Below are 25,794 nucleotides of genomic sequence, written 5' to 3'. Positions count from 1 at the left end.
ACACTGTTATGGTCTCCATAAATTTTTTTTAAACCCCCCCGGCCGGGGGCCCCCCCCCCACCCAAAACCCCCCCCCCCCCCCCCCCCCCCCAATTCCTCTACCCGCCCGCCGTGCAGAAGGACCTCGTTGGGTACAGTATGGGTGAGAATGGCTGTCATGGAGCACGAATTTCAGTTGCTGCCACTCGTGGACGCTGTCCATGCCGCGCTCAAAAAAAAAAAAAAAAAAGAGAACTGGGAGCGACCTCTATTATATAGCTGCGGCCTTGCCGCGTTGCTGACTTGCGGTCCTGACTCGGACAATCACACTAGGCCGTTTGTCGGCAATAAAATGCCGTGAAAGTCCTCCAGCCGAAGCGGATCCCTCGGGTCAGGTTCTCGTACGTATTTAGCCTGCAACGTCCGTACGAAACCGAGCCTGACGTCCCTTCGCCCAGCATCAATTGCATTTTATCTCGCCTCTCGCATCGCAAAGCTCGCGAAGCTCGCAGTGTACGGATTCTTGACATGCCTTCGCCAGGTGGTAGCGAGCCGGGAGCGACGCCCTACGCCCCTTCTTGGCCGCGCAAGCCACACACCAAAACGCGAAGCGGATGTACAATTTGTAAGAGACGCAAAATCAAAGTAAGAATTCTCGCCACTATCGGGTGCCTGGACTGACCAGTGCTACTGCTAGTGTGATGAGCAAAAGCCGTCTTGTGCCAATTGTATCAAGCACGGTGTGCATTGCAACTACGCGCCGTGGACGGCTCGCCGCTGGCATGGAACTGCGAGTGGCCGCTCACCAGAGACACAGCGCGCAACAACGCCAAACAATGAATTCTCTCGTCATACTTCACCATCGGGCAATGCTCTCATGTTCAACGATACGCATCTCGAGCTCTTGCATCACTTCACGACCGTAACGTACAACACGCTCACGGCTCATCCCACACTCAAAGTCATGTGGCGGATCACTGTGCCCCAGCTCGGTCTCAAACACCCGTTTTTGATGCGCAGCATCTTCGCCATTGCATCACTGAACCTGGCAGTCCTTCGACCGCAAAGACGGTCCTTCTATGTTGATGTGAGTCGCGAGGAACACTCGGCCGCGCTGGCGATGGCCGTGCCGCTGATTAGCAACGCCACCGAGGACAATGCGTCTGCTCTGTTCGCATTCTCCATGCTCGCTGTCATCTATATCCTCGCGGCACCACGGGAACCAGGAGACCATTGGCTTCTTGTGTCCAAGGGCGGATTGACTGATTGGCTCGCCCTGATACAGGGCACCAGATCAGTATCTACAATCTACCAGGAACATTTATCAAAGGGTCCCGTGAGTCCACTCTTCACAGTCTCGCATGCCCATGTAAAGAATGCTGAGGAGAAAGGGCAGGCCCTCCCGGCGTGGAAGGGTTCCAGCGAGTATCGTCAGATGATGCTGCTTCGACAACTGATTCGGGGGCGCGTAGAGGATGCGCAGAGGCTTTCGCAGTATGAGACGCTTCTGGACCTACTCGAGCAAAGCTTCGCCGCCAACATGGCCTCGCCAATTTCTTATTGTCAAGAAACGTTGAGCGACGATCGTGAGCAAGTGGCAACGTCGCACATCTTCTCCTTTTTGTACCGGTCCCTGGAGATCATGCAAGGTCCACTGCAAGCCCGCGAGCCCGAGGCATTGGTGATATTTGCCTACTATTGCGTCCTCCTGCACAATCTAGAGAGTTATTGGTGGATACAAACGTTACCGCGGGATATTATGGAGGAGATCTGGGGCGCCTTGAACTACGAATATCGATACTGGATTCAGTGGCCTGCGGAGCAACTGGGGTGGGCACCTCGAGACTCATAGCTTATCTCAACAGAACCTCCAAGCCTCCAAGGCACCGCCATTCGGGGAATTCAACTACAGCCTAATTCAACAATGCATCGGATGATCGGCATTGGCATCTGGCCGCTGGCCCTGTACCAGCTGGCAATGAAGGTTTCAGGGTCCCCTTGGAGGCTGTCGCACGGGATCCACCTCGGGTTCGTACGCATCGGCTTTGCGAGGCGCGTACGAGATGGAGAGTACACCAGCACTATCGATTGCCTATGAGACAAACACTTCAATGCGACAAGAATGGTGGCTGGGTAATAAGGTTTAGTTCATGCTTATTGTCAATGCTGTGCTGAGTCCTTTGCAGGTGTCGTGGACTTATAAATACAGTCTCCCCGAGCACTTCCAACACCAACATTCGACACAACAGCTTTCCCTCTACCAGACTGCATCGCACAACCCTCACAATGACTTTCAAGGCTCTCCTCTTCGACGTTCGCTTGGCGACCAAGGTACACGTTGTGCAACTTCTGCTGGTAGTTGTTGTCTTGGCCCTCGCCGGCTATAAAGGAACCATCAACACCCCTGTCTCCGGAGGCGCTGGCCAGATCACGCCAATCACAGCTGTCAGTCCTCGAGCGTTGAAATTTGTCTGTGGGCATTCACTAATTTTATGACAGAGTGTCAAGAGCATCATCTGCATCCTTTACGAGCTCCTCACTCGCCATGTGGCCGGACTCCAAAAGTTCGGCAGGCTAGGTGTCTACAGGGTCCTCAACGTGGTGGATTTTCTCTTGTGGGGTGCTGTTGCCGGCCTGGTGGCCTACTCTGCTTCGCGGTACTGCGTCGGCGAAGCATGCTCGATCACCCAAGGGATCATCGCTCTCGCCGTTTTCATTTGGTACGGTTCCCCTCTTTGCTCACCACTTTGACTCTGCTGACTCGTCCGTAGCGTGCTCTCAATCCAGCCAGCTTGTGCTACAATCAAGGAAAAACGCGACGTGAAGAACGCCTCCAGGGCATACGATGCCGAGATGGCAAGACCGCGCCACTGATGACGAGCCGCGAGCACGATAGACGGTAGAAGGCCGTGGGGGGGGTTGCGAATGGGCACATGCATTCTTTGGCGTCTTCCACGCAGGCGCTGCAATTCATAGCAGGCCGAAATGTCCTTTGTTTTCATTTGATCAGGTCACAGTCCTGTTTTTAGGGTTTCTTTTAAGCCAGCACGTAAATGTCACTCAATGCGTCGACCTGATATTCTCTCTCTTACTCCGTTGCGAGTACACTCTTTTTGAAGTCGTCGAGCACGCAGTGATCTTCACTCTAGATGAAGAGCTTCCATAGTCTTGAGCGGCTTTTTTGAGCCGAATCGTTCTCTGTGTTTGTAATACTTCTGGACTGTAAACCTGACGAGTCACCTGCAGAAGAAACATTGTCGTCCGAAAGCATTGTTTGAATTGTTGCCCTAACTTTCCTCCTTGTGGAGGTCTGGCTTCCAGTAAGCGTATGCACGGAATCACAAAAGCAAAGTTCACTTAATCAGGGGAAAAGAAAAGCGAACGATTTCTTCTTTAGCGTTTAGGAAATAATAGTACTTCAAACATTCGTCTTCACGTCTCCTCCAAGAACATTAATTGGTAGCTATAGGGTAGCCGAAATGACACGCCACGCTAGACCATTTCGGGTCGCAGGCATGCGGCGACGTCAAACCTTTGAAATTTCCAGACGCGACTGACTCTACGATCGCTCGACCTCATCTCCTAGCCGCTTCTCACCAAGTTCCAAACCGCTGCCCTCGTCGACGCATCATCATGGCTGCGACTGCGACCAATGGCGACTCTGCGACGGCCGCTCTCGACGCCATCAAGCCCCCTCCCGGCGTCGTTCTACCTCCACGCGAGATCCGCAATGTCCTCGAAAAGACCGCCGGCTACGTGGCGCGAAACGGCGCCGTCTTCGAGGATCGCATTCGCGACAAGGAAGCACAGAATCCTAAATTTAGCTTCCTCAACTCAGCTGATGCATACAATGCATTCTACCAATGGCGGCTGAACGAGGTCCGCGCCGGCCGTGGGACAGCTATCGCCGCTGGTCGAGCGAACGAGTCGTCGACCCCAGTACCGGAGAAGCCGCAAGGGCCACCAAAACCCCCCGACTTTCAGTTCTCAGCGAGGATGCCGAGGATCAATCAGAAGGATTTGGATGTCATCCGGATGACGGCGCTATTCGTCGCCAAGAATGGGCGACAGTGGATGACACAGTTGGCCCAGCGCGAGACGGGCAACCCGCAATTTGCCTTTCTGATACCAAACCACACCTTCCACAACTTCTTTCAGCACATTGTCGACCAGTATACGACGCTGCTGCGGGCAAGCGGACTAGGTGGCGAGGGAGGCAAGGTGCAGGACGAGCGCATGGCCGAGCTGGAGCAGAACGTCGCAGACAAATTCCACGTACTGAACCGCGCGAAGCAACGAGCAGAGTACGCGAAACACGTCGAGACGGAGAGGCGCAAGAAGGAGGAGGAAGAGGAGGAGGCCAAGGCCGAGTTCGCGAGGATAGACTGGGGCGACTTTGTGGTCGTCGAGACGATTGATTTCACAGATGCCGATGAGAATACCCAACTACCGCCGCCGACGTCCCTGGCTGACCTGCAATACGCGTCGCTTGAGGACAGGAACAAGGCTTCCATCTCCTCGAATCTGCGGCTGGAGGAGGCTTTCCCAGGCGAAGAGGACTCGATGCACAACGGGTACCCAGCCGCACAGCAGACGCCCACTAGCTACGGGCAACAGCAACCGCAACAACAGCCACAGGCGGGCTATGCGCCGCAGATGCCAGCGCCAGGGGCTTGGAACAACTCGCCCCAGGCAAACCCACAGCAAGATGAAGAGGAGCGAAGGATACAGGAGCGCATGGACGCGCAAGCCCGCATGCATCAGGCCCAGTCCGAAGCGAGGACTGGCCCCGGCGCGATGAAGATTCGAGAAAACTATGTGCCGCGAGCAGCGCAGAAGGCGGCGGCCAAGCAAACGGGCATGGCGACGTGTCCCAACTGCAAGCAGCCCATTCCGATCGACGAGCTGGAAGCCCACATGAGGAGTAAGTTGATACAAGGAGATGTGATTTCGCCGACAGTGCTGACCACGACCAGTCGAACTCTTGGATCCCAGCTGGAAAGAGCAGAAGGCCAAAGCCGAGTCCCGATACGCGCACTCGCATGTGTCGCATGCTGATGTGGCCAACAACCTCAAACGCCTGGCCAGTCAAAGAAGCGACGTATTCGACCCTGTCACTGGGCAAGCGGTGTCAGAGGATGAGTTGGCGCGGAGGAAGAGGGCAGCACTGCAGAGCTACGACGGTAACCCCGAGGGGAAAAGCCAGCCGCATGCCGGGCAGATGCAGTCGTACAATGTGGAGGAGCAGATCCGGAAGATTCATCAGAAGTTTGGCGATAAGAAATGAGTGCGGAGAGACGGTGTAAGTAGGAAGGGACCTCTGCATATTTCGTGTTCCATCACACACACATACTGGCGTTGGGCGTCTTGGGGCTATCTTTGAGGCTAGGCACAATGCGGAAGATTCAGGCTTTGGCTCGCCATGGCTATCATACCCTAGCATGGATGAACAGTAATGCAATGAGGAGTGAGTGGTGTGCCCTGGAAGATGTCAATTGAAGCATCGCAGCAACGGGGCTATGTGGTAGGGAGACGCATGTGATTGAAGTCCACGATCACGGTGCTGCATTAGAATGATATTTCTTTCGATCACGTCATTGGGGTACAAGGATAGCATATTTTCGCTAGCTGCTTTTCTCCTCTTTCGCGAGGCCATGTACGTACATATACGGATGGATACATGTTCATTGTTCATGCCCACGATGGCTACCCGCCCCCGCATATTCGATCACAGCCCCACTTGGTCTTCAACTCGAACGTCAAGCTATCCTCACCACGCACGCGCAACTCCAACCTTTGCTCCCCTACCATTTTATCTGAAGCTTCGCCTCCAATTTGCTTCAACAGCCTTTGTGCACGCTCCTCAGCCTAAGTCTCTCATTGTACTTCCGCGAAGGAGTCCTCTCCACCATCGCGACTGGTTGTAGCGGTATCGCGCCATTTGCGCACATAGGCTCGGCGCCACAAGCAAGTCGCATCGAGCACACGACCACCCGACCACCCACCCATCATGTCCTCCGACGCTGCCAACAACGCCGAACGTTCGACCTCGCCGAACTCGCACCGTCCCATCCTGCAGTCCATGCCCGACACCCGCCAGCAGTCGTTCGACGAGATCTACGGCCCGCCAGAGAACTTCCTCGAGATCGAGGTGCGTAACCCGCGCACCCACGGCATGGGCCGCTCCATGTACACAGACTACGAGATTGTCTGCCGAACCAACATCCCCGCCTTCAAGCTGCGCCAGTCGACCGTGCGTCGCCGGTACTCGGACTTTGAGTACTTTCGGGACATTCTCGAGCGGGAGAGCGCGCGCGTGACCATCCCGCCGCTGCCCGGCAAAGTCTTCACCAACCGCTTCAGTGACGATGTGATTGAGGGACGGCGCGCCGGCCTGGAGAAGTTTCTCAAGATTGTGGTCGGCCACCCCTTGCTGCAGACTGGTAGTAAGGTTCTGGCGGCATTTGTGCAGGGTAAGCAGCTCCTTCTACACTTTCACTGGGCACGCGCCATTCTGACAAACGACAAGACCCCAACTGGGACCGGAGTGCCTGGTGACGGGAGGAGTGGCCCTCTGTCGTAGTAGCCATCTCGGGACGAGGCAGCGGCTTGCGCGTCGAGGCGGCAGCTAGATTGAAGGGGCAGCCGGCGCAGGGCCACACGAATGCGTCATATGCGAGGCGGTACACATTGTGAGGGATGCAGGTGTAGAGGCGTGACGACTAGCAGTCAGTCGTTGTAGTGTGTGGGTATGTATGTCATTTTAGCCCGTTTTCATGCTTCTCTCGAATCAAAAGAGCCATTCCAAGAGGCAAAACAATGGCGTCGTATTGTACACCAACCCGTCTATACCCATCTATCCCAGCTTCTTTGCTGCTCCAAACGCCAGACCATGATTATATCTCAAGACAATAGCTGTACACGTACTCCCACCGTACACTCCTCAATATCATCCCCTTACGCCGGCGTGTGGAATAATCGTAGGATAGCCTCGTACATGCCGAACATGATGGCTGCGCTGGGGACCGTGCGCATCAAGTGAGGGGTGAGTCCACCGTACAGCCCCATCATGCCCTCCTCCTTGAAGACGAGCTTGAAGCACTGCATCAGGCCGGTGTATTTGGGCCGGCTGCCATCGGTGGGTACTTGCCGAAGGCGGGTGCGAGCGACCTAGTCATGTCAGTACTCTGTCCAAATGCTCTGCATTCTGGACTTACCTCGTGGGGATACGCCAGGACAGCCGCCACGAGCTTTGCGCTGCCAGCAGCACCAGAGTTGCCGAACCAATCCACCACGCCGTCCCACGCGTTCTTCTCGCGGCCAGTCAACAGGATCCGCTCGTTCCTCCTCGCCAGAGCGGTCTTCATCTGCTCATATAGCATCCACTGCATCGTGCTCTCCACGACGCCCAAGTAACTTGCGCTCATGCCCTTGTACAACCCCCGGATGCCTTCGTCGCGCAGAATCTGCCGGATGCAGTCCACACTATTGCGGTATTGCCGCGCCTGCTGGCCGCCGGACTTGGCCGACATGTTCTTGTCGAGCTGTAACCGCGTCTTGACCATCCAGATGGGGTTCGTCGCTGTGCTTGTCGCAACACCCGCGGCGACACCGGCCGCCAGGTGCACCCAGGCGGCTTCCTGTCCGTTGTTCCAGTACTGCGCCATGGCCTTCTTGCCATTACCGTACACGAAAAAGTTGATACTCCGCGCGGGTATCACGCCCACCAGGTTGGGCCCAAGGCCTTTGAACAACGCGCGAGGGCCCTCGACCCGGTAGACGGAGCCGAGGATCTGGAGTGTATCCTTGAGGTGATAGATGGCAGAGCGGAGGGGGTTGCGCGCCTGTTGGGGGGCCGCTGCGCGGGCCGCGCGGATCTGGGCTTGGTAGAAGTCGGATTGCAGACGGGTCTTGAGGACGTCGAGGGGCGCGGTGACGGTCGCGGCGGTCATGCCGCCCACGCTATTCTGTCAGCACCTTGCTGCTTTTCGGAGAGGGGGACCGGGTGACCTACGCGCCAGCCATCAGATGCACCCATGACTTGGCAAAGGGCAGAGCTTGCACCTTGGGCCGGATCGAGCTCTCTGGTATCACGTCTCCCGTCTCGCGGCTCTGCACGAGGACGGTAGGCTCCCCGTGGCGCAGAGATTGATTCGGGGCCATCGTACGGTTGCTTTGGGTTCGCGTTCAGGTCGGCGCCATTCGTATGTCTAACATCGGCAGCGCGCACACGTTGTGTAGAGAAGCCAGTGATGCGCGTCATGCAAAAGGGGACTTCTTCTTTCCCACTGTCAGGACCGACATGGTTAGCGTCACGCTAGTTTCATTCCAGGGACAAAATATAGAATATATTAGTAATCAGTGAAGGCCGAAGTCAACGGCTTCGACCCCCACGTCGGGCTATTCCGGTTTTTTTTTTGGTCGCGTTTCTAGCGCATTTCCTGCTTAAAACCACTTAGAGCTTCGACGAGTTGGTCTAGGGTAGGTGCTTCTGCACGGGGATATATCACGTGACACTTGTCTATCTCGAGCCCCTTTTCGAGGTTTTTGTGGATAAAAGTCTTCGGAGTGTCTATTCCTCCAATCGGAGTGATTGGCGCGAACTAGTTCTGTACAGTTGGTTCTCTGTTCCACCGTTACGCATATCCTCAAGGCAAGCCAGTCGGGTCGCGCCACGCTCTGGTCGCAACAATGACGGACTGCGCGGCGTGTGTTGTATGGCATATGGCAGCGTAAGGCTCCATTAACGAGACCTACGCAAAATCGACCAAGCTCCGGTGCGGGCAAGCGGGATGACCCAGCGCCATTTCGCTGTTACTGATTGGCCTCCCGTCTCACCGAAGCAAGAGGAGGACCGGGGGGCATTCTCGTGCGTTGTACAGTCTCAATTAATCCTGGATGCTTCGCCCACTCGTGATATTCACGAAGTCTCGGTCAAAGCGCTTTTGTCAGATGCTTAGTTGACAGACAATTACTACGTGACGATTTGCCCCAACTCTGAAGCAGTGATGGATTTGAACAGTGCGATTGTTCACACATCGCTGACACTGTATCCCACTGCAGGTACCACACATCTCTCACCATGATCACCTCGCAAATCAAGTCGGTGTTCGAAAAGTTTAGGGAACGTCGCAAGACTAGCGGAGGCGTCCTGGACCTCTTGGAAGAGGTTTTGCGTCTATCTGATAAGTTCGAGAGGGAATGGGATGCACACATTGCGAACAATACGCTTTCACAGCGAGATGCCGATATCTTCAAGCGGTTCTTCGGGACTTGGGAGGATCTCGACACAATGATCGCAAAGTCGCTCGACGACGCTCGCAGCTACCTCTGGCGGGCAAACAAGGAGAGACCGGACATTGTGGCTGCCATGGTCAGGATCGAGACCATATGGGAGAGTCTCAAGGCTTTGCACGAACGGGTCCACGAGGAGATCGAGAAGCTTCGCCGAGTGAATCTTATGTGATGCTCCGCTTGTGGGCTCTGGGAGTCCTGTCACTGGATTTCCCGACCACTCTGGAAGCTCAATTGTACGCATCGTGGCACGTTAGGACCGATTGGCGCATTCACATCTGCCATTGTCACCGGTATTTGCGTCGCAATTGAACTGGAGAGACGGCTGGGCCTCGATGGTGTTTTGAGAATTGAGCTGACCTCCACCTAAGCATGATTGAGAGGCAAAGGAGCCGCAGACTGCCTGTGTGGTTGGGTTTGCATTGAGGTTCCGCACCCGGGCAGTTACATGGCATGATGCAGTCAGACCAGCTCTGAGCTCCAGTGGTCATTGCCATCACTTGAGCTTAAAGGCGCGCTGAGGATTATTTCTAGAAGGATTCGTCAACTCTCTAGGATTTCCAGCAGCAACTGCGAAGTAAGGAGACTACCGCGCAAAGCTGGTTTTGGACCCCTGCCTCATTACAGACCATATCGGCCGCTGGCGGAAACATCAGCAAAACTCACCATGATCACGGCTAGACACAGAATCCAGTTTGACAGCCTTAGGGCGCAGAGGAAGCGTCAGAAAGGTATGGTCGCCCTATTGACCTATATTGAGAGCCAAGGCGCGAATTTCCAGAAGGATTGGGAGCAAGCCATCCTCCGCAACAAGTTCACGATCGAGGAGGCCAGGCTATTCAAGTGTTACACCGAGTCTTGGGAGCGGATGAGCGACATGGTCACCGTTGCGTTGGATGATGCCCGCACCTTTCACAAGAAGAACGGTGCCGACTTCGATGTTGATATCCAAGTGAGATATGTCGAAGCACTATGGTCGAGGCTGAAGCACCTGTCCAAAGTCGTGAACGAGGAGATTGACGAGTTCCGGAAGAAGAAATTGCTCTGACTGGCGTTCATGGCTTTGGTTGCCTCGCCCGTACTTGAGAAGGAGAGCAAAAGGCGACCTTGAGTCCATGCCGATTGCGGCGGTTGATCATAGGTTTCTCAGAGAACCAAGTGTTCAACTAATTAAAGCAATAAAGGAGAACAGAATCAGGAAATCCTACTCGTCAGAAGGACTTTGAATCGTGATACATTTGTTCTCCATGTTCAGTGAAAGAAAAGCCGATCATCATTATGACGAGTTTTGACCTTTTAATTGGATATACAGCCTGATGCACTGTTCTCCAAACAAGCTCTTGATGGTTGTATCGGTTGTGTGTAAAGGCGTTGTTGTGCAGACCCCTCGCCTCAAATCACACCCGAAAACTGTCACCGTTACACGTACGCTGCTCCTGTGAAGCGATGAGTGGAATTTCGTACGCTCGAATCACCTGTATAGGCACCCGCAGGCAAAGCCTGAAGATCGAATCACCACTTCAGTTTTCGCATAAGAAAATGCTCTGGAACTGTACAAAGGGGCCTCGAGCAAAGAGCACGCAGCTCAGCTAACTCGAGCAAACCGCCCCCAAAGTGACAGCTTCAGACTTGACGAACATTCAGCACACTAAAAAAACTGATAACATGCCCACTGACGCCTCAGGATCATCACCCCCAGGCAGGCGCCACTCCTTGCTGGCGCGCATACCCCAGATGACACTCGGGGCTCTGCCAAAGTGGAAGTCAACCAAATTTCCCCCTGATGTCCTTGCGGAGTGGAAAGCCATGCGAGAAGGCCGCAAGACCCCGTACGGCATCCTGGCGTTGACCCAGACGACAGTCGACGTGGCTCTGGACTTTGAAGAGTCGTGGTCCATCATCGACGTGACGACAAAATTCGACGAGGAGCACAGGGCCTACTACAAGTCGTACTGGCAGGACTGGGAGACCTTAGATGACATGATCACGAGAGTCATAGACGACTGCCGCACGTATTTGGCGTCAACGTGGGACTGTGAGGTCGAACAGAAGAAGGATGAGTTGGAGATCATGTGGACGAGGCTGAAGGTTCAGTACGAGACGTTACAGCCAACCTTCGATATGTTCCGGAAGAAGGGAATGCTGTGAGACTGGATATTGCCTCAGAGGACATGGGAGGTTGGGCTACAGGTAGTTCTGAAAGCCTCAGGGTCACATTGCAGTTAATCATGTGGGAGCATAGCGGTCGCTGAATCAGCGTACGTCCATTTCTTATGGGAACTGCTTGGCGTAGTTTCCCGGATACACGGTGTGCTCCTAAAGTACATTAGTGATTATTTCATGATATCATAGTGATGCAAAGAAGAGAAGAGGGCCACATGACCGGCAGAAATCTAATACGAAGGCAATGTATTTCACGTATGGAGTACTTTGGTTGCGGACTGAGTCCGAACCAATGACCCCTGGTCCCCTTCGTACCAGCTGACTGGACATACCAAATTTGTGGCCCCCACGCAGGAGCTGATGTCTGCCACGCTCAAGCAGGTCGTTCATATACCACGCGGACCATGACCCTGGATCACTGTACACCACGTCTTGACTTTTCGTCGGCTCAAGAGATGGCGAGAAACGATTTCGGCGACAGTCATCAGTCTTACGCCAACAACCTGGCAGCCACTTTGACGCCAGTAGCGAACGCGAACACCCCATTCCATCGAACAACACTTCGGAAGTGACTGCGAAACATAGTAAAATACTTGCTAGGCACTGGAAATGGCCAGTAGATTTCTACTGACACACTTGGAAACAAGAGCCCTGCCCCTCCGCCAGAGGTTGTTGGAAAGAATGAGTGACTGTTGGGCTCCCAGGCGCTGTACGACTAGCAACCCAATGGCGTGGAAGGTGTGGCCATGAGTCTGGTGATACGGTAAGTGCCTTCTCTCAAGATCACGGGAAAAGTCCCAACTTTCGCACAACCTGACAAACCTTGCCAGATGTGTCCTGCTATGCCATTCCCCGGACGAAATCCGTAGCTGGCCGACGAACTCGCCCTATCGATCGAGAAGATGCTAAAAGCTCACCACTACGAACAGTTCGAGAAGCTCTGTAAGGACCGAAAGATCACAAAGGGCATAAAGAGCCTGCTTTCCGAGGCTCTCAACATTTCCGATGAGTTCCATAGAAAATGGCTTGCCGTGAAGAACACCAGGAAATCAGCGGGACCCACGAAAGACTTCAAGGAGTGGACACTCAACTGGGAAGGCATGGACGAGATTATCACCAAGACGGTGGATTATTCCAGGATCTTCCTTGAAGGCGAGAGACAGCGGGCAAAGCCGAATGTGAAAGGCCTGGCAGACCTCAGGGACAAACTTGCCGAACTCAATAAGAAGTGGCAAGAGATCAAGGACCTGGATCATTGGATTACCGCTCGACTGCAACATTGAATGCTGTCTGAAGTGGCGTTCGCGCACCTACAGGCTCAGCACACGAAAATCCGTTACTTAGGGAGAGATTCCAATCATCGAGATTCCCCAGGAATGCTTGGTAGATATAAGCGATATTGGAGTTGCACGTTTTCGGAGACGAGCAACAATCAGAGCTAAAGCATGTTATGGTTGTCTCTCATCAGTCCAAAAAGGCCAGCCCAAGCGATTGTGAGCGTTGTGCTGAACTGAGCCATGCGAAGTCGATACTTGATTTCGATTGTGATGTCAGCATGCCAATCAGTGCAGCTGTAAGTCGTGAACGACCTCTTTCACATGTACACGGCGAAACTAGGTGCTGCACTGGAATTATTGGAAGCTCGCCTGAGCGTAACCTCAAGTTCGGGAACACCTTCATACTAGTGATAGACCTATGGCTGTAGGATGATGAGTTGATCATCGCAAGGCGGATGTACACAATCATCTCGTGCTGCAAGAGACTAGCGACACATGTTCATGGGAACATGCCGACCCTGATCAACATATACGATATCCATGCGAGGTGCCACTAGTGGCGTTGATTCAGATAGCTCAGTGGCTGCATATAAGTCTCCGTGCTGAGGAACTACACACCTAGCCTTCGTCCGCGCACTCTCACCCTCCAAGAAAGCGAGACACACTCTGATTAGTGAGCCCAAATCTTGACAACTCAACATGGACACCGCCACAGAACTTCAGTCTTGCATCACCGTCGCCCAGCCTCAGTTGGCGCAAACCTCTTCTACCATGGAGCGTCTCCTGAGAAAGATACAGCATCAAACACTAATGATTTTGGACGCCAATTTGCCTCGGGGACCAAATACTGCGAGACAGCAAGAGCTTGGATGCCTTGGCAACGTCCATTATCAGTCTACTGGAACAGCTTTCGGACAGCATGGCGGACATGAAAGACATCATTGAGTTGCTGCCATACTGCAACCTGGAACCAAGATCGGATTGAGGAAATGTCAGGTTGCTTCGCGCGTTGGTGCTAATGTCGAAGGTCATGCTGTATGGATGTCAGCGAAGGTCGAGTGTTGGGTCTAAAGCGTGACATCAATGATCATACCATATAGCAGCATCATTGAATATGAAATCCGAACTATTTTTGAGGGCTACACTCCCATAATTTGCAATGTGTTGTTTGTCCTCTTTGTCCTTTCAGAAAGCGAGCCCCTTTTTAGGTCAATCACATGTGTCAGCATATCTGAAAACCACAATGCCTTGACATCAGGACGGAAATGCATGACCAGACCAATCACCTGGATTTGAGCTGACCTGGAGATGAAAAGGAAGAAGTCAATATGTCGATGAAAACATCGACTGTTTGTCCACGGACGACTGCAGCTCAGACAAGGGTTGCGGACTCGTGCATCACAACAGCCGACTCTCCGAGAGGCGATGCCCAATGGTGAGAGCCGTGAATCGAAGTTAAACAAAGATCGCGAAAATTGAAACTGCAGTGTTTCTTTTACGCGCACTTTCTCCTCCACATGTGTAGGACTCTGGCCAGAGCCGACGCCTACAGTGATGTGGGCTGAGCCCACTAGGAAAGTTGTTGTGTCGCTATACTTTCAGATGAAAGGCGGTCAGCTCAAAAATAACTGAAAGTCAAATAAAAGAATCCACGGTTAGAGGGCTCGTGGGCTGTTTGCAGACCATGCAGTGTTTTGGTCCGTTTTCCTTTCCTTGCCTTACGTCAGAACGTTTTCGCCCGCTCGCATCTCCTGGATCACCTCAGCTTCATATCTCGTTTCTCGAAAAGGTCTCTTTCTAATCAACACAATAAACCCAAGGTAGTGCTCCTTGATTGGTATCTCAATTTCCAAACTCACGAACTTGCGGTCGTTATTGCCGCTTGACGCCATTGCCATGGGTCAGATCGAGGATGTGAGTATCGTCAATCTACTCAACCTATTTCCCAGGCCGTCCCGCTAACCAGATATCCAAGATCGTCGAGTATCACGTCCTTCGAAAACATCAAAGATGCCGGTCCTCGGAGGAGCAACTCGATCTTTGGCAGACCTTGCCTGAACTACCACTTGCAACGGAGCTGCTATCCGGAGACCCGCCCGACCTTCCATACGACTACCAGTACGAAGCTCCACGCGACAAAAATGACTACCTGCGCTGGCAATATCTGATGTACCGGTATGAGGGTGTTGAGTCCATGCGCCGTGCTATCGCTGTGTTTCGAAGAAGGCCTTGCGAACAGCCTCGTGATGCCTACGTCTACACTCAGGTCAGTGGCATATTTTTCGTTCGCCGTACCCTCTCTGACCCTTCGAAAGGCCCGTATCCAAGGATACACTTTCTCGAGGCAAGGTGCAGCCGCACGTGTCGCATTCTCCACAGACATATCCAAAGTACGCGTGGATTGGGAGAACACTTCAAGGCTCACTCCTGGATCCCTGATTGCCCTGAGTCCCAAGAAAGATGGGTTTCAAACGAAATGCCTGGTAGCAACAGTCGCCGCCCGGCCAATTCTCGGTGGACTGATCCCTAACCCAGAGTTTGGCGAGACTGAGGACACCCCTCCACGCATCGACATATTCTGGAGCAACCCAGAAGACGCAGTCATTGATCCTCTCGAAGAAATGTTTATGATTGAACCCAAGTCCGGTTACTTCGAGACTGTCCGTCATGCGATGATAGGCCTGCAGCATGCTGCCGTTTCCGAGTAGGTGTTTGTTGACATCGTAGCATGCCTCACTAACATTTCATGGGTCATGTATCGACAAGTACACCGTCAACGGCTATACTGGAGATGACATTGCAGCTGATCTCGTCGACCAACCTCCATGCCTACCAGCGGCCACTTTTGTACTCGACAATTCGCAAAACCAAGCTTTCGAGCGAATGACATCGCGGGAGCTAGCCATCGTTCAAGGACCTCCCGGCACTGGAAAGACATACACATCGGTTGCAGCAATCCGAGCCCTGATTAGGAGCCGACCGACTCCTATCATAGTGGCCGCACAGACGAACCATGCGCTCGACCAGCTCCTCCTTGAGTGTATGCAGCCAGGCCTGGACGGCGTCGCCATGGTCAACATTGCCAGACTTGGTAGCAGGTCCCAAGACGAAAGTATCCAGCAGACTACGCTTTTCAACCTGAGGACAAAGTCAAAGAAGTACGGGCGTGGAGGACACCAAGCCTGGACTGATGCCGAGTCCAAAGCCATCGAGTTCGAGTCATTGATGCATATCTGCTTTCCAAATGGCCTAGTCTCTTTCAAGGTCCTGCTGGAGGAAGGCATTATCACGCCCGTGCAATATGATTCCCTCGATGAAGATGACTAGTTGTCTGATCCAGAGAGCGAGCACACAGAGCCCCAAGATGACCAGATAGCCAAATGGCTTGGCAGTGACCAAGTTCAAGTGGACGCCTCCTGCGCATACGTACCTCCGAAAGACCAGTCCGAGCCCAGGGTTGCATACGGTGATCTCCTAAAGCCCGAGACAATGATGGAAGAGGATTCTCACAAGCTTGAAGAGAAGGCACAAGCCCAAGAGAATGACAAGGAGCGCCTCAGGGGCAAGTATGTGCCCATCAAGCTGCTCGGGCCCATTGCGGTCACGGGAGTCTCCGCGAAGCTGGCTGCTCAAGAATCGACAAATGAAGATCTATATGATATACCGCCGGCACTACGACGCGCTGTGTACCGACATTTCCGCCAAAAGCTCGTGGCGTCCATCAGGGGTCGGATCCCGTCAATACTTCAGTCTTTCGCTAGACTGTGCGACCGAGTGAAGATTGGGCGTACTTCAAACGATGTAAAGATTCTCAAAGAGCAGGGTATATCAGTCATTGGTTGCACGTTGACCGGACTCACCAAGTATCGCGCTCTTATCGCAGCTTTGGAACCCAAGGTTCTGCTGGTTGAAGAAGCTGCAGAAACTCGCGAGCCTAATATCGCTTCAGGCCTCTTCCCGTCTTTGGATCAGCTCATCCTCGTCGGTGATCATCAACAGCTAGTACCCAGCGTTGACGCAGACATTCTTATGGAGCACCCATACAATCTACACGTGTCGCTGTTTGAAAGACTGGTAAACATGGGCTTGCCATTTACGCAACTCCAGGTTCAACGACGCATGTTCCCTTCAATTTCCAAGATCGTTCGACTTTTCTATCCAAATCTCGAGGACCACGAAATTGTCGAGAGCAACGACCATCGACCGCCCATTCCAGGGTTGCGTTCTGACTGTCGTCTCAAGTGGTTCAGGCATGAATGGCCTGAATCACGCTCAGAAAACATGTCCTACGACAACTTAGAAGAGGCCAAGATGATCGCAGGGTTTACCCAATATCTTGTGCAGAACGGTCTCCAACCTGCCGACATTGCTATTCTGAGCTTTTACAACGGCCAGGTGGAGCTCATCCAGAGGATCCTGGCGAACACAACGTACTTCAAGGAGAAACACGCTCATCAACGCTGGTCCGACGTTGTCCGAACCGTCGATGGATTCCAAGGCGAGCAAAACGAGGTCGTTATCCTTTCCGTGGTTCGTAGTGGTGATCGACCAGGCTTTTTGCAGAACGAGAATCGAGCTGTTGTCGCGCTCAGCCGTGCAAAACGGGGTATGTTCATCTTTGGGAACGACGACACGCTTCGGACTACCGCGGCAAGCGCACAGACATGGGGAGGCGTGCTGAATATTCTGGAGGAGGATCACGCGATCAGCAACACACTGAAAATTGTCTGCCAGCTGCATGGCAACGTGACAACAATCAAACAGCCAGAAGATTGGGAGAATGTTCCTGGGGGAGGTTGTAGCACGCCGTGTGGATGGACCTGCCCCGAGGGCCATCAGTGTACGCAAAGGTGCCACCGGATGCCTCATCCTCAACAAGGCTGTAGCGCAGCTTGCACAAATCCTCAACTCCCATGCGGTCATATTTGTCGGGAATTGTGTGGTAGGCCTTGCAGATGCAGTCAGGGTTGTGGCGGTCCCAAGGGGAAAGCTGCCCCCATCCTGAGACATGCACAGCTGCCCATGGTTCAACGAAAGATGGCCAAATCGAGGACAAGTACCAAGGTGACTGCCAGCCAGCATATGTCTGCCACAGGTGATCTGGGGGGCTCAAATGTCCAATACAGGCACCAGCCCGGATGGGAACCCGCAGCAATCTCCCGCAATGACAGGATAGCGCGAGCACAGTCAACATCTCCGCAGAAGAGACAGCCTATGTCCTCAACAGATGAGCCTTCCCAGAGTTTCAGAGAGCTCTACTGCCAGGGTGGGCCGGCTGGCAACGATGACGGACATTTGGAAGCCCCAGCTCACCATGAGCGGCCCAGCATTACTGAGACGTATGTCAAGACGTGTGTTGCTAGAGATGGGCAGCGGGTCATGAAGAGCACCAGTCGCCACACGCACAGCCGCACTCCGACGGAGAAATGGGAAACGGTGGAGCTTATAGAGGGTTTGCAGGTTGAAGGGAAGCCAAAAGTGAAAGAGATGGATGATGTGGCGGAGGATCTCATCTCCTTCAAGGATCTGGACTTGTAATTGCACCCATATGGACTCGATTTTCCTAGACGAAAAAAAGATTCTTGCGCGTTGAAACGATCCAAACCATCTTTGTCATTGAAGGGGGCGCCACTTACGAACGATCCTACACAATCCAGAGCCGCGTGAAACCCATCGACATGGCCTTGACGACTGACACTTCGGCCCCATTTGGAGGTGTTAGCTCAAGCCGTGGCAATCAAATGGCATCTGCACCCAAAGCGAGCCATCTTGTAAATACAGAGCTCTTCAAACGCTTGGTTGCACTCAAGCAGTGACACTCGCGCTTGCTAGCAGCTCGCCGCTACCGTCAGGGTTGTCGCACCCTTCTGTTTGTGTGGGCAGATCACCCAAGCCTGTTGTCCCCCCTACTAATCTCCGAAGTGCCTTTATTTCAGCACGCAATCGTCGCTTTGCCCGCAGCCCTAGCTTTTTCGGGGACTCCGGGGCTGGGGGGTTTGGACGTCTCGCCAGGTGGTGGCCCTGGGAAAGCGTATGGAGCGAGCGCAATGGCCTGCAAAATCCCCAAGAGGTCATTTATGCCAAGTGTTCTGTTTGCGGGTAGCATGAGGCTGGCGTCACGAACTGGAAGCATCAGAAGCGCTTTCAGAGCGAAGAACGCGTCGTTCCCAGTAATGTGCGGCCAATCATGCTCTATGCCCAGTTCATGGAGGAGCTTCTCCAAGCTGAGCCGGTAATGCAGCTGCAAAGGGAATTGCGCGGCCTTATTAGTGTCTACAATGTATCGTGCGTTGGGCACAATGCTTGAGTCAAGGAGGTTCAAGAACTTGATATCTTCGTGGGGCCCGCGGGCAACTAATGAATAGTCCCGCTCATGGATCAACGATGATATCCGTTCACTAATATGGGCCGTCGACATCCACTGTGTTCCTCCACGGAGGAAGATCTTCGAGGATTTCCTGCGAGGCTTTGACGCGATGTTGGCGAATTGATAGGACGTGACGGCCTCTTGCAGGTCCAGGTGATCCAGGTTTGCGAGGCAACGGGTATCGAGTATTGATACGCCAATATGGAAGCGCTGGTCAAGAAGAATAGATACTGTTCTGAATTTTGTCTCAACTTCAACAGACACGAGAAGAAGAGTCTTTTTCAAACGCCGATATACGAAAGGAAAATAGTTGGGGCGTTGAAATTCACGTGCGATTTTGAAAGGTACAGGTAGTGGTTGGTTTTATCGCTGCTAATCGAAGGGCTGAGGTTTGTATGGCGGGCACTGGACTGACGCGCGAGCTTCGGTTACCTTGGATTTGCGCGGCGCGTCCAGTTCTGCACCTTGCTGGTTCACGCCCTCGACTTGGTCAATCATATGGGAAAGTCGGATCCGCCGAATCCTACATCTGCATCTCGAGATCAGATTTGATCGATCATCTAAATATTGCGATCACGACTCCCTACAACCACCACGGATTTCGCGAACGCTCCCAATCGACGTCACTAGGTTTGACGCGCCGTCAGCGCATGCAGCATAGGCATGCACCGCACGCCCCTACGAACTGCGCAGGGACCTTGAAGCAGCCGGAAAGCAACCGAGAATTACACAGACGCCTCAGAACAGGCCAATTGGCGCCGTCGCGATGGATGAGGAGGATCGCTACTCCGCGAGCTCGGCGGATTCGGACCGCGACAACGACAACGATAACGAGCCTGAGCAAGACAATGATGCGGACGAAGTGATGGAGGATGCCGATGACGGCAATGACGATGTCGACGATGACAACAACGACGATGATGACGACGACGACGCTGATGGAGATGGCGAGGGCGATGGTGACGGCGAGGGCGATGGAGACGAGGACAACAATGACGACAACATTGAGGGCGATAACAATGAAACCGGGGATCCGAACACTGGAGACAAGGCGTCGATCAGTGGTACAGCAAACGAGCCGTCACGGCAGGGTTCAGAGGCGAACGGTGACACGGGTGGGCGACAGGCCGATCAAGAGGGTGCCAACGCAACCGCGACGACGCCTAAACCGCCGGGTCCGAAACGAAAGACTATCGCACCGGAGGTCCTGACGGCGAGGACGTATGATGTTATCCCTACAATGGCCGCTCCACAAGCAACGAGCATCAACGCCATGGCCATCACCCCCGACTTGCGATATTGGTTCACAGGGGGATCAGATGGGTATATCAGGAAATACGACGGCCCCGGGACGATCAATGGCAAATTACCATTGACGGTCGCCCAGCGCCATCCCTTTGTTGACAGCGTGACCAAGGCAGGCATCCTCATGTCGTACTGGGAGAATGAAGAAATAAAGAGCAACGACACAGATCAAATGCTTTCGCCGGTGTACTCGCTAGCTGTCCAGTCCCAGGCCCTGTGGCTATTGTCTGGCACCGAGCTGGGAGGCATTAATCTGCAATCTGTACGGCACGACGAAGGGAAGAAGATCCACTGCCTCAGACAGCACTCGTCCGCTGTCAGCGTCTTGACACTCGCGCCGGACGAGACGAGTGTCCTCAGTGGAAGCTGGGACAAGACGATCCTGGACTGGGACTTGAACACGGGGGATGTTATCCGAAAGTTTGACGGCATGGGTGGACAGATCTCGGCAGTAGAGCTACGGCCTGAGGGAGGAGACATGATACCTGTGGTGGAGGATGAGCTACCTGCGCCGACGGGCACAATTTCCACCAACAATGGTGCCCCGCCTGTCAATGGCAGCTTCGGCGACAATCTGATTGATGGGCCTAGTGCGCCAAGGCAGGACTCGCTGTTCGGCAACGAGGGTCAGAACAGTCCAGCACACGAGAGCTTGTTTGGAGGCGGTAGTGACGACGCGGGCAGTCTCTTTGGAGAAACTAGTGGCGACCAGCCGTTTGGCAACGACGAGGACGACTACAGCAATGAAATGGGGATGAACATGATGAACGCCGGCCAAGGCAACGACGACGGCATGGATCACTCGGCAGACATGGCCATGGCCGGCATGGGAGGCCCCAAGGATGAAGGGCCAGATGGCCAGCAAAAAGATGCTGACGGAATGGACGTGGACACAAAGCCTCCGCCGCCAAACGAGTCGACGGAGTCTCAAACCGCAGAAGCGAACCAAAACGCACAGCAGAGTGACATGTCGCAGGAGCAGCTCAAGCTTGCGAGTGAGCTGAAGCAAGAGGAGGGCAGTGGGCAGGTCGCCGACGCGTCAACGTCCCCTAAATACGTGCATCAGGACCACCCCTCCACAGGCGATGATCCATCACTCATGTCACGCGACATCTTTCTCTCCGCAGCCATTGACGGCTCGATACGCATCTGGGACCGACGAGTGCCCAATCCTGTCGCAAAAATTGGCACACGCGTCGGCGTGCCGCCATGGTGCATGAGTGCGTGCTGGAGTCCTAGCGGGAACATGATCTACGCCGGGCGGAGGAATGGAACAGTCGAGGAGTTTGACGTGCGCAAGGCAAGGAGAGGGTGGGAACCGGAGCGAACACTCAAGTTTCCGGCTGGCAGTGGCGCTGTGAGCGCCGTGAAACCCATGATGAACGGACGGCATCTTGTCTGGTGAGTTTCTGTGACGTTCCTCAGTTGCCTGTCGGGGTGGGACACTGACTCTTGTGTAGCGCATCGCATGATATTCTGCGCCTCTATGATCTTCGCGAACAGCCCAAGGGATCCAAGCATGCCGCTGTACCGTTCTTGATTATCCCGGGGCCTCCTCGCGCTGGCGTCATCTCGAGCCTGTATGTTGACCCGACGAGCAGGTTCATGCTCAGCGCAGCGGGGACGCGCGGCTGGGAGGGAACATGCACGGAGGCATTGGTCGGGTATGAAATCAACGTACCCAAGTAGGCGCGTTCGAATTAATCACATTGATGGCGTTCGTGGGCTTGGTGGCATTCGTATCCGGAGTAGAGGCTTGGATAGAAATACCCATTGGGCTGTATTGAATCTTTCTTGGCTCAAAAGAAGATTACTTGGACAAAACACCAAGAAAACAAAGACGACGTGACGAAGCAACTGTTCCAGTTCATTCATTCTGCTATCAGAGGCCAGGTTCTCACAAGACAAAAGAAAGATACAATGGAACATCCGACCAGAGTGAACGAAGGAATTCTACGCCTAGCCCCTATCGCCGCCCAAGTGCATCTTACCCATGATGCCGCTGATGCTATCATCTGGCCGGAGTGGTTCGTCGCTCACGCGCTGGCTTGGCCTAGGGGTCAAGTCTTCCGTGCCCGAAGAGTACTCGTCTTCTTCGGCTTCACGTTCGCCAGGGTCGTAAAGTTGAAGCTCATGTGCGTTGCACAAGACCGAATTTTCGGGCATGGTGGGCTCAGGGGTTGTCAGTTCTCTGCCGGGACTGCGTCGAGATGAGCCCCGATGACCATGGCGAGAGAATCCATGGCGCAAATGGCGGGTGCTCTTCTCCTTAGAGGACTTATGGGAACTGCGGTGGGAATCTCGGTTCTTGTGGTCACCATCCTAGTGGAAGACCAGCATAGCATCCTTTCCCTTCTTGTTGTGGTGAGTGGGCTTGCAGTGGTGGGCCCGCTTCATCTTGCCCTTGAAGCCGAAGAAGCGAACCAAGATCGGATAGTCTCCGGGTCCTTTCTTGGATTTTTTGGACTTCCTCTTCTTTGATCGGTGTCTACGCTTCTTCTGTCGCATTTTGTCCTTTCCAGCGGTGCGGGGGGAGCTATTGCAGTTTCCCATCTTCCTGGGTATGGGCTGCTCAGCTGGGACACCTGCTATAGGTGATGGTTTCCAATGTCTTGGAGTTCAAAGCTCAAGTGTCGGGAGAAATCAAGGCCCCTTTATGTCCTGAGAACGTCGATGATGTTCCGCCTCTATCTAGGCCCAAATTCACCAGACACAATGTGTGACTTGAACACTGGAGGCAAACAAAGCGAGTATGGAGAACAAGGTCACAGTTTCAAGTCGATTTGATTCAAGATAATCAACATACAGCACCAGATGTGCTCCATCTACCGAGAACAGAGGATGAGACCAGCCAACTTCGCAGTGAACGACTGTCCGATGTGTTCCGATCGTCTAGTCAGTAGGACAACAGGTGCAACCAATGTTGAAGCACAGTGCGTTCAAAAGCTTGTGCCAGTACCCGCGAGAGCGGTTTTCCTTCTCGATGCGCCGGCGTTCTTTTCGTTCCTCGCGGCGGCGGCGGTCCTTGCGTCTGTCCTTGCGGCTGGAGCGCCCGGTGGTGACGAGCTCAATGTCGGGCTCATGGCCGCGGCGAGGCATTGCAGTGGAGTTTGATTTGGTTGGATTCTTTTAGGTTTCTGGGATTTGATTTGTTGTTTGGTAGGATAAGTACTCCCTTGGCCGGGATCTCACTCAATATTTGTAGACACAGGCGATGCAGTGAAGCAGTGATTTTCAAGCAGCGATCAGCATCCAGACAGGTTCTATGCTCTCAGGATATCAAGTATCATCGTCCACATTTGGAATTTGACCAAGATTCAGTCAAGTGTTTGTGAGGTCAACCAAGGCAGAACGGGCACTTGTAATATCAATCCCAGGACGAGACATGTACAAGTTGCACAAATGTTCCACCATAATTGACGGGTGATAACTGTAGGATGCCATTCTAATTTGACATTTCTACATTCTTCAGAATCACGGTGTATCCTGAGTTTGATCAAACAGCCAGGAGCTACGTGAAAGACACTGGCTTTAGCAAAATCTAGAAGAGACGAGCATTGCCAGACTTCCACTGCTGTACTATCACCAAGTCACGGCGCAGCCTTCGTTGAAGTCTTGTGGTCAATTTTCGAGTAGCAGTTCTTTCATCGGATCCTAGCAGCTAGCGGATGCCAAACTCCCCATATTCCCCGGGGTTCATACCCCCCTGAACACCACAGCTCCCGGGTTGGTATTCTCCTCAACACCACAGCTTATGCTCTTCTTCAGTTCACTTAGCCGAGCCACTCTTGCTGCCGCTGTGCTTGCTTCCTGAAGCACTACCGCCACTCTTACTTCCGCTGTACTTGCTTCCCGAGACACTGCTACCACTCTTACTTCCGCTGTACTTGCTCCCCGACACACTGCCACTGCTCTTACTTCCACAGTACCTGCTTCCCGAAGCACTACTTCCACTCTTGCTTAGTTCCTTAGTGTGGCTAGATTCTCCCTTCTTCGCACTCTTGGCGGCCTCTTTCGCCTTCTGCTTCTTGCGGCGCTCTGCGGCCTCCATCGCAGCGCGCTCTTCCTCGTTGGCGAAGAACTCGTGAGCTACACTGCCCACAAAGTCAATCGGCTTGTCTTTGTTCGTGCGAGGCATAGTGAACTTCAAGTCTTCTGGTGAACTGCAAATAGAGGGATTGTAGGCTCAGGCGATCAAGGCCAGGTGGTTTTGTCCTTAGCGGTTAAGGAGTTCTGAACACCACTCTCCAAAAGATCTTGCCGATTCAACTTATACTTCATGTTCACCATTGACTCAGTCTCAACATTTCGCTTCGTGATGAGATGCTTGGAGCTGTCTTAGCCTCTGATAAAAGTGCTCGCCAGTCTGGTTGTGTACTACCCTTGGCGCAACCAATCCCAGAGCGCCTTCACCTAATCAGCACAGCAGCTTCCAAGGAAGCAGTAGCACTTATCGTCGTACTGTACCCCTTGAGATACGTATACGTTGTCTCCGGTCCATTTTTGATTTGTCCTGTCTGCATGACCTTCAAAAGCTTCTGACGAGCACACAGCGGCCAGTGCTCCGGAGGACGCTGAGAGTGCCAATAGCAACACCACTAGGGCACTCGAACACCCTCGTGAAATTCTTTCGACTGGTTGTTCTCGCCATTGACATTGTACAGGGCCAAACCGGCAGTTGCCCGCGACGTACTTTGCTCCCACATTTCAAGGCCAAAGCCAGCCAGTCGACTCTTTCTCTCTGTTTGCCTGGGGGCTAGTCGGCCATGAGTACAATAGCTACTGTGAGAGAACATGGCCTTGAACATGCCGTTCAAGTCTGCTCATTCTACAGATATGTTGATGCTCCATATATGTCACAACTATTCTGAGGCTCCTTAGTTTACTGTCTCTAAGCCCCCCTGACTAGCAGCAGTCCAATTGCAGGCCTTTTCAAAGATTCAGTTTATCCCGATTTAGCGCAGACATAATTGCAGATGACAGTCCTGAAATCGTCTTTTGATCGTTAGGTAGACAGACCCTCCCATAGCTTGTATATGGTCACTATGCTGTGCCTTATGTGCTGGAATCCGACACTTGAATTAAGCCTACAGTCAGCTAGGATCAAACGGAAAGTGGTCAATTGTCGATTGGAAATTGGCCATATTTGATCCGAGATTCTTCAATTGACACAGCGGATGCCATCACGTTGGGTGAGACCCGTAAGACCCCCGTGCCTTGAGAAGTTGAGTCGCCAATTCCTGCAGACTCCTGCCAGCAGCCCTCTAAGAAAGAGGAATTATTGTGGAGCAAAGAAGAAAAAAAGAAAAAATTACTTGTCGAGTTCCCTGACCTGCACCAAAGAGAATAGCATGCTTCGATGAGCGGGATGATCTGCTGGCGCCAAGGCTCCTCCACGACTCCGCCGGA

At 53.4% G+C, this 25,794-nt stretch overlaps 14 protein-coding genes across 14 annotated transcripts; 10 read left to right on the top strand and 4 right to left on the bottom strand.

Annotated features, from left to right (window-relative positions):
• Positions 1-856: 856 nt before the first annotated feature.
• Positions 857-1,831, top strand: J7T54_000211 (uncharacterized protein; the record flags this gene model as incomplete). The annotated part of the gene is made up of 1 exon (XM_051507472.1): positions 857-1,831. One exon carries the CDS (start codon positions 857-859, stop codon positions 1,829-1,831), a length of 975 nt encoding a protein of 324 aa, XP_051361427.1.
• Positions 1,832-2,265: 434 nt separating this feature from the next.
• On the top strand, positions 2,266-2,853 carry J7T54_000210 (uncharacterized protein; the record flags this gene model as incomplete). The annotated part of the gene is made up of 3 exons (XM_051507471.1): positions 2,266-2,424; positions 2,479-2,699; positions 2,751-2,853. 3 exons carry the CDS (start codon positions 2,266-2,268, stop codon positions 2,851-2,853), a joined length of 483 nt encoding a protein of 160 aa, XP_051361426.1.
• Positions 2,854-3,612: 759 nt separating this feature from the next.
• J7T54_000209 (Pre-mRNA-splicing factor-like protein) lies at positions 3,613-5,266 on the top strand (the record flags this gene model as incomplete). The annotated part of the gene is made up of 2 exons (XM_051507470.1): positions 3,613-4,903; positions 4,956-5,266. The coding sequence occupies 2 exons, from the start codon at positions 3,613-3,615 to the stop codon at positions 5,264-5,266; spliced, it is 1,602 nt and encodes a 533-aa protein (XP_051361425.1).
• Positions 5,267-5,989: 723 nt separating this feature from the next.
• J7T54_000208 (sorting nexin-3) lies at positions 5,990-6,537 on the top strand (the record flags this gene model as incomplete). Its single annotated transcript, XM_051507469.1, has 2 exons — positions 5,990-6,452; positions 6,509-6,537. The coding sequence occupies 2 exons, from the start codon at positions 5,990-5,992 to the stop codon at positions 6,535-6,537; spliced, it is 492 nt and encodes a 163-aa protein (XP_051361424.1).
• Positions 6,538-6,936: 399 nt separating this feature from the next.
• On the bottom strand, positions 6,937-8,142 carry J7T54_000207 (putative mitochondrial carrier-like protein; the record flags this gene model as incomplete). Its single annotated transcript, XM_051507468.1, has 3 exons — positions 6,937-7,149; positions 7,197-7,941; positions 7,994-8,142. 3 exons carry the CDS (start codon positions 8,140-8,142, stop codon positions 6,937-6,939), a joined length of 1,107 nt encoding a protein of 368 aa, XP_051361423.1.
• A 919-nt stretch (positions 8,143-9,061) lies between these two features.
• J7T54_000206 (uncharacterized protein) lies at positions 9,062-10,321 on the top strand (the record flags this gene model as incomplete). The annotated part of the gene is made up of 2 exons (XM_051507467.1): positions 9,062-9,441; positions 9,901-10,321. The coding sequence occupies 2 exons, from the start codon at positions 9,062-9,064 to the stop codon at positions 10,319-10,321; spliced, it is 801 nt and encodes a 266-aa protein (XP_051361422.1).
• A 617-nt stretch (positions 10,322-10,938) lies between these two features.
• Positions 10,939-11,421, top strand: J7T54_000205 (uncharacterized protein; the record flags this gene model as incomplete). Its single annotated transcript, XM_051507466.1, has 1 exon — positions 10,939-11,421. One exon carries the CDS (start codon positions 10,939-10,941, stop codon positions 11,419-11,421), a length of 483 nt encoding a protein of 160 aa, XP_051361421.1.
• A 741-nt stretch (positions 11,422-12,162) lies between these two features.
• J7T54_000204 (uncharacterized protein) lies at positions 12,163-12,719 on the top strand (the record flags this gene model as incomplete). Its single annotated transcript, XM_051507465.1, has 2 exons — positions 12,163-12,174; positions 12,306-12,719. The coding sequence occupies 2 exons, from the start codon at positions 12,163-12,165 to the stop codon at positions 12,717-12,719; spliced, it is 426 nt and encodes a 141-aa protein (XP_051361420.1).
• A 1,890-nt stretch (positions 12,720-14,609) lies between these two features.
• J7T54_000203 (uncharacterized protein) lies at positions 14,610-16,040 on the top strand (the record flags this gene model as incomplete). Its single annotated transcript, XM_051507464.1, has 4 exons — positions 14,610-14,627; positions 14,689-14,979; positions 15,029-15,417; positions 15,686-16,040. 4 exons carry the CDS (start codon positions 14,610-14,612, stop codon positions 16,038-16,040), a joined length of 1,053 nt encoding a protein of 350 aa, XP_051361419.1.
• Positions 16,041-16,202: 162 nt separating this feature from the next.
• J7T54_000202 (uncharacterized protein) lies at positions 16,203-18,251 on the top strand (the record flags this gene model as incomplete). Its single annotated transcript, XM_051507463.1, has 5 exons — positions 16,203-16,787; positions 16,956-17,243; positions 17,306-17,319; positions 17,478-17,553; positions 17,730-18,251. The coding sequence occupies 5 exons, from the start codon at positions 16,203-16,205 to the stop codon at positions 18,249-18,251; spliced, it is 1,485 nt and encodes a 494-aa protein (XP_051361418.1).
• Positions 18,252-19,846: 1,595 nt separating this feature from the next.
• On the top strand, positions 19,847-22,074 carry J7T54_000201 (uncharacterized protein; the record flags this gene model as incomplete). The annotated part of the gene is made up of 2 exons (XM_051507461.1): positions 19,847-21,786; positions 21,846-22,074. The coding sequence occupies 2 exons, from the start codon at positions 19,847-19,849 to the stop codon at positions 22,072-22,074; spliced, it is 2,169 nt and encodes a 722-aa protein (XP_051361417.1).
• Positions 22,075-22,344: 270 nt separating this feature from the next.
• J7T54_000200 (uncharacterized protein) lies at positions 22,345-22,551 on the bottom strand (the record flags this gene model as incomplete). The annotated part of the gene is made up of 1 exon (XM_051507460.1): positions 22,345-22,551. The coding sequence occupies one exon, from the start codon at positions 22,549-22,551 to the stop codon at positions 22,345-22,347; it is 207 nt and encodes a 68-aa protein (XP_051361416.1).
• Positions 22,552-22,707: 156 nt separating this feature from the next.
• J7T54_000199 (uncharacterized protein) lies at positions 22,708-23,484 on the bottom strand (the record flags this gene model as incomplete). Its single annotated transcript, XM_051507459.1, has 2 exons — positions 22,708-22,973; positions 23,304-23,484. 2 exons carry the CDS (start codon positions 23,482-23,484, stop codon positions 22,708-22,710), a joined length of 447 nt encoding a protein of 148 aa, XP_051361415.1.
• Positions 23,485-24,154: 670 nt separating this feature from the next.
• J7T54_000198 (uncharacterized protein) lies at positions 24,155-24,523 on the bottom strand (the record flags this gene model as incomplete). Its single annotated transcript, XM_051507458.1, has 1 exon — positions 24,155-24,523. One exon carries the CDS (start codon positions 24,521-24,523, stop codon positions 24,155-24,157), a length of 369 nt encoding a protein of 122 aa, XP_051361414.1.
• Between the last annotated feature and the right edge of the window lie 1,271 nt (positions 24,524-25,794).

The sequence above is a fragment of the Emericellopsis cladophorae genome (assembly GCF_022114955.1).
Source record: "Emericellopsis cladophorae strain MUM 19.33 chromosome Unknown NODE_31_length_266811_cov_117_018179, whole genome shotgun sequence".
NCBI lineage: Eukaryota > Fungi > Ascomycota > Sordariomycetes > Hypocreales > Bionectriaceae > Emericellopsis > Emericellopsis cladophorae.
This window is presented reverse-complemented; position numbering and strand designations above follow the sequence as displayed.